This window comes from Barbus barbus (genome assembly GCF_936440315.1).
Source record: "Barbus barbus genome assembly, chromosome: 28".
Taxonomy (NCBI): Eukaryota; Metazoa; Chordata; class Actinopteri; order Cypriniformes; family Cyprinidae; genus Barbus; species Barbus barbus.
The window spans coordinates 13,267,698-13,274,163 of NC_136756.1; the positions used below are offsets into that span (position 1 = coordinate 13,267,698).

The 6,466-nt window shown below is 36.0% G+C and overlaps 1 protein-coding gene across 1 annotated transcript; it reads right to left on the reverse strand.

The window, feature by feature from the left end:
- Positions 1–552: 552 nt before the first annotated feature.
- LOC306847889 (uncharacterized protein) lies at positions 553–5,792 on the reverse strand. Its single transcript, XM_079382117.1, has 3 exons — positions 5,566–5,792; positions 5,122–5,256; positions 553–3,440 (listed from the first exon to the last, which is right to left on the reverse strand). The coding sequence occupies exons 2-3, from the start codon at positions 5,204–5,206 to the stop codon at positions 2,215–2,217; spliced, it is 1,311 nt and encodes a 436-aa protein (XP_079238243.1). The 5' UTR covers positions 5,207–5,256; positions 5,566–5,792; the 3' UTR covers positions 553–2,214.
- Positions 5,793–6,466: the final 674 nt, after the last annotated feature.

Below are 6,466 nucleotides of genomic sequence, written 5' to 3' on the forward strand. Positions count from 1 at the left end.
ACAGTTTAATATCACTAAAGTTAAATACCAATATTATCAGTCCATATGGCACGATGCTCCAGTATTGTCTAGAAGACTGGAATAGTGCAGAATGCAGACTGTTTTTATGGGTCCTTTCTATTGGTCATCATATACAGTATTTGTCCTTTTACAGGAGCTTGACATTTAGCATTTTAAGGAATAGCGCTCCAATTGTGGAAAAAGAGTATTCATTTTGATGATGAAAAATACAGTAAACAGTACTGTTAAATATGTTACAATTTAAAATAGCAGTCTTCTATGCGAATATATATTAAAATATAGTTGACTGCTGTTATGCGCAGCTGAATTTTCAGCATAATTTCTCCAGTCTTCAGTGTCACATGATCCTTCAGAAATCATTCTGATATGCTGATTGCTGCTCAAGAAACATTTCTGATTATTATGAATGTTGAAAACTGTTGTGCTGCTTCATATTTTTGTGGAAAATGTGATACCATTTAGTCTTGGGTAAGATTAAAAACATATTAAATTAATATTTTTCTTCAACAATGTTGAATTAATCAAAGGGACTTAATGTCTGTCGTTTAACTAAACGGTTGTCAAATATTGCTGAATTGTCTCGTCATGTTTAGCTGCTTACATCTGACCTCAGCTCACATTCAAGTCACTCAGAGCTCAGCGTCTGTGAAAAGTAAATCCAGCCTTCTACACATGATTGGATATTTCTAACATTTTGACATTGACGAGTGCTTTTGAGTCACTGCACTGAGCTGGAGCACGCTAAATTAATTAGAATTTTTGAATGAAGTGGGCCGCACGGGCCGTTTGTTTGGGCCGATGGAAGGATATAGGTACATTTACTACTAATCCATTTTTTATATATATATATATTATGCAAAGAGCCCCCGGTGCTCTAGATGGCCAGTCCACCACTGAGAGGACGAGATGGGGAAGTGAAAGGATTCAGGAAGAATTGACGCTGGGACTGCGCAATGAGACCTGCTTACATAGGCTCGTAATGATGATTGACAGGAATGAATGATTAGGCTCCTCCCGTACGTTTGGAACTTTATATAATTTAGAATGCCTTGAATTTTTATGATTCTAAATGCATCTGGGAAATGTATCGGAGTACAAGTATACATTTAATTAACAAAGTATTATTACTTGGTTACATTACACACAGCAGATTTCATTATTTTGGTAGGATATTAAAGAAAAGTAGCAAAGAAAATGCAGTGCATTGAAAAAAAAAGTGCATAACAAATAGTTGCCTCACACACATGTATACACAATAATGTAAGAAAAAGATTTCCTGAAAAAAAAATATTAATGTTTATCACAGTGACTTGGGCCAAGAAACAAAAAGCAGCAGTTTTGCATAACATAATTGAGGCACCATCACTGAACCACCACAAAAGTCACCTTTAATGATGCTGAAACTTATCAGACTTTTTTCCAGTATGGATTTGTTGCTTTTGTTTTAAGTAGCTTGCTCTGGTCATAGGTTTCACATGGATATGAAATCTCTTGTGCAATCTCAAATTACAGAGCCATAAATTTCTTTCCAAACAAAGAACACAAATAGGGTCTCTTGTCTATGTGACTTTTCAGGTGTATCTTTAAAAGTGGGGTATGTATTCTTTCAAAAAACGCTTTAGAAAACTGAGTCAGGCCGAGTAGGAAAACAAACTTGTAGCCAATCAGCAGTAAGGTGGCGTGCCTACTCAGGATGTGGAGGAGAGAACACTCAGTGCACATTAGCCGAGCGACAACAGAATGATAGAAATGCGGATAAAAAAAAAAAAAAAAAGATGAAAAGTGGAACAAAAGAAGGCTTACACCGTGTCCACTCCGGACGCAACAGTTGTTGTCGCGATGTGCGCCACAACAGCTAAAGTCCGTATACACTGGATGCGACCGTTGAAAATCATTTGAAATTTGTATCAATACGTCATTAATAGAACACGGCAGTAGTTACTGTTGGGGATTTGTCATGTCGTGGCATCCAGTGTAGATCACTGATTATAATGAGTTTTGCTTTGTTTTACAGATCTAATCATTGCCTGGGTTGCATATGTGTGGGGCGGAGCTATCAAAATAGGGGCGTGTTTGTTTTGGTGATTTCAAATATCAACATTGGCTACCAGAAATCACTTACCCCACCTTTAAGTGTGATGACAAAATATTTTTTTTTTTACATCAATCACAATTAAATTACTTCTTGCTACATTAAGAACACTGTGATTTCTCTCCAGAATGAGTTTGCAAATGATTTTTCAGCTGTCCTAGATAGACAAAACTCTCCTCACAGTGAAAACACATGTACGGCTTCTCTCCAGTGTGAATTCTCATGTGAATCTTAAGGCTTCCGCTAAATGTGAAACTCTTTCCACAATGAGGGCAGGAGAAAGGCTTTTCTCCAGTGTGAATTCGCAAGTGAGCTTTAAGGTTTGCTCTGCATGTACAAATCCTTCCACAGTGATGGCACATGAAAGGCTTCTGTCCTTTGTGAATATTTACGTGCCATTTAAGATGTTTCTTGTCTGTGAAACTCTTTCCACACAGCTGGCACTTGAAACCATTGTCTCCTTCGTGAATTTCCATGTGACTATTGAGGTGTCCTTTATGTATGAAACTTTTTCCACACTGAGAACAAGTTAAAGTCTTCTCTCCAGTGTGAGATCTCATGTGAGTCTTAAGGTTTGCTTTAAGTGTGTAACTCTTTCCACACTGAGAGCAGGAGAAAGGCCTCTCCTTGGTGTGAGTATTTTCATGCATTTTCAGTTGTTTTTTGTCTGTGAAACTCGTTCCACATTGACGGCATTTCAAACTGTTCTCTCTCATGTGAATTCTCATGTGATCATTAAGGTGTCCTTTATGTATGAAACCCTTTCCACATTGAGGGCAGGTGAAACGCGTTTCTCCAGTGTGAAGTTTCATGTGGTAATTGAGGGATTCTTCACATTTTAAACACTTTCCACATTGATGGCACTTAAAAAGCTTCTCTCCAGAGTGAATTATCACATGCTTGTCAAGGTCTTCTAAAGACATGTAACTCTTTCCACACTGATGACATATAAAACAGTTCTCTCTTGAGTGAAATTTCTTGTGTAAATTCAAGGAGTTTTTACATATGAAACTCTTTCCACATTGATCACACGTGAAAGGTTTTTCTCCAGTGTGAATTCTCATGTGATGCTTTAGGGTTTTGCTTCGAGTGTAACTCTTTCCACACTGATCACATGTGAAAGGATTCTCTCCATTGTGAATTCGTATGTGGACTTTAAGGCTTCCTGCAGAACCGAACACGCTTCCACACTGATGACAGGTGAAATAACTTTGGGAATCTGTCTCCTGCACTAGTTTTTCACTAGCTATGAATTCATGTTTCTCATACTGCTCTTTCTCCTCCATTTCATTCAGTTCTTGACTTCCCTCCTTAAGCGGCATCAGGTCTAAAGTGAAAAAAGCAAACCCCAGTTTAATGACACAAAACTACAGAAATCAAGGATTCTATTTACAATGTGCGTTAGAAGTGTTTAACATTGTAGCCATACACATGTATAACTAACAAAGTAATAAAGACATTGTAAATAAGAGATACGTTTTGTAGTTTTTGATTATAACAAGAGTTTTTGCAAAAGTACCAAGTCAGCGAGCTTGCGTTGACATGAATTGACTGATAGATTGTGTCGCTTTCGGTATATAGCCCATTCATAATTTAAGTTATTTTTCATGCTGATAAGTACACACTACAAAGTATTGGGAGTGACAACCATACTCAAGTTTGGATTTAATTGGAATTGCAAGCAATAATTAGGTAACAGCTGAAGCAATAGATGTGACAAAATATAATAGATATGTACATTAAGTCTAAAATTAGTGTGAATGCAGACTAAAAGACATTCCACAAAAAATATTTCATTTTTTTTAACCCAAATGCTGGGTTCAGCCAGTTGGGTAATTTTATTGGGTTATATTTTAAATATTTTTAACTAGGTGCTGAGTAGTTTTTCTGTAACTCAGCTGCTAAGTTATTTTTACTGTCAATACAAATCATACCCCTTCACACCCCCTCCACCATGGAAGTTTCACCTCCCACCAAACAAATGTGCAAACAGGGCTGAAACACATCGTCATGTGGTTATATGTAGCACAGTTTCTGTGCACTCCAATGACTACAACTGGAGTGCTATTGATCTAGCGAACTAGCAACACAGCTGTGATCGCTCTGTGTTTGATGGGTTGAAAATGAAACTTAAATGACAGATGATATGGCATGAGCATAGGTGAAGCTAACTTTTCAATCATAAATGTATGTTTGTAATTTAATGAACTGGAACAGCTTATGATACCAGTTTCTTCCCACAGATTCCCATTGACTGCTGTTGCTGCTCCTGTCACATCCTAAAATATTTACTGAATGAGTATTTTATGATTGTAAACGATTGACTTGCCATTGAATAAAAAAAATATTGCATGTGAACTGTCTTATTTATATGACAGAGATTTTAGAGTGCATTTTTATTATTTAAAATGACCCAGCACTTTGTTAAAAACAACAAAAACAAAAAGCCAAATGGGTTTTTAAATGTATAAAAGCCAACAAGCCAGGCCAAAATAAAATTTTTAGAGAACACTTATTCTATAACATATCATCCGTTTCTTTGTTCTACTTTATTGACTTTTCACTTTACCTTCATGTTTACTTAATTTAAAAAAAATAATTGAAGGCTACATACTGTTTTAATGTATTATTTACTTAATATCAAAAAACTATTTTTTTTTTATCTTCAAAAAGTTAAAATACTAAAACCGAGTTCTGATATTTTTGTTATATACTAAAACTATTACTGAGAACAGTGACATTTTACTGGCATTGGTAACAACTACTTAAATTTGGTATTGTGACAGCATATCATAAATGTAACCCTGTATTCCACAGTGTCCATGGTGAATGATTACGGCAAAGGTAGGCTATTATTGCACTGTTGATGTTTTTTCTGTTTTTTTTTTACACGACCATCTTTACATGAATTTACATGACCAGTGGAAATTACGTTTTGATGTTATGATTTTAGTAAAGAACAACTTATATTTGTGAAAAAAAATTACGATTCACATTTGAGAACCAACCTGTTTGTTCCTCAGTATCTTCACGTTTCACTCGAAATGGCTCTGAAATGCTCATGTCTTCACGCTCTTCTTTAATAAACGCCATCTTAATAACAGAAGGTAGCTGATCTCAGTTGTTTCAGCAGCAGTTTTCCCCTGTGTGTTTGGACATTATATCATGTTAAAAATTAGGGAAAAAATTATATGAATAAATATGATTCCAGACAATTAAATAGCAGACAAATAACACGCATAAAAGAGATACACCCTTGGGGTTCATGTAACGCTTAGTTCAATTTTTAGACCATAACAATACAAATGCAAAAACATGTTATTCCGCATAAACAAAGAAAATCACACGTTTGTAACGATGTAATTAAATAATATGATTGATTTCACATTATTTGTAAACTACTATAAATATATGTAAACACCTTAAGTACATAAACGTTCAAAAACACAAACCTTTGGGGAGCAGTTCTTCTTCTTCTTAATGTTTAACGGCGGTTGGCATCCAGCGTATTTGGTGCATTACCGCCACCATCTGCTCCGGAGTTTGTCTCAGATATTAGGTTTACAGGGCAGGCCCTTCTCCCCCAAGCATACAAATGCACACACTTCATTCTGTCAGACCTCACACACTCCAGTATCATGTTTTCGTTTTCTTCTTCTTATTATTATTGGTTTTATGCAATAGGTGGCGGATTGCAATCATGATTTATCAGGTGCATACCGCCACCTACTGTACCGGAGTATGTAACATGGCTTATCCTATATCTCAATGACCCCCCCCATATATGTCATCATCCTGTGCATCTTTTACCCCTTCTCCTGTTGTTCCCAAAACACCCTCAAGGTTCCATTTTCTTCCTGTCTGATTTATCTTTTGCTTTAATCTAATCCTCTCTTCTCTATACTTCCTACAATGCAGCAGTATATGTTCTACATTTTCTGTGATTTTACATTCCATACATTCATCTGATTTACTTTTACCTAACAAAAACAATGTTTTATTTAACCCTGTATGGTGAAACCTCAGCCTGGTTAAAACTGTCTCCTCCCTTCTATTCTTTCCATTCACACCCTGTGTATTAATACATTTCTGTATACTATAATATTTTCTTCCACTATTATCCATGTCCCACCTGTCCTGCCATTTCTTCATCATTTCTTTTTTAATTATTGCCTTAGCTTCTCCTTTACCAAAGGGAATATTCATTATTTCGCTCACCCTAGTTGATTTCTTTGCTATTTTGTCTGCTTTCTCATTCCCTTTTATATTTACATGAGCAGGTACCCAGCAGAATCTCACATCTATCTGAAGCCTTCGCAATCTAAATAAATTTTGATGGATTTCTAGCATTAA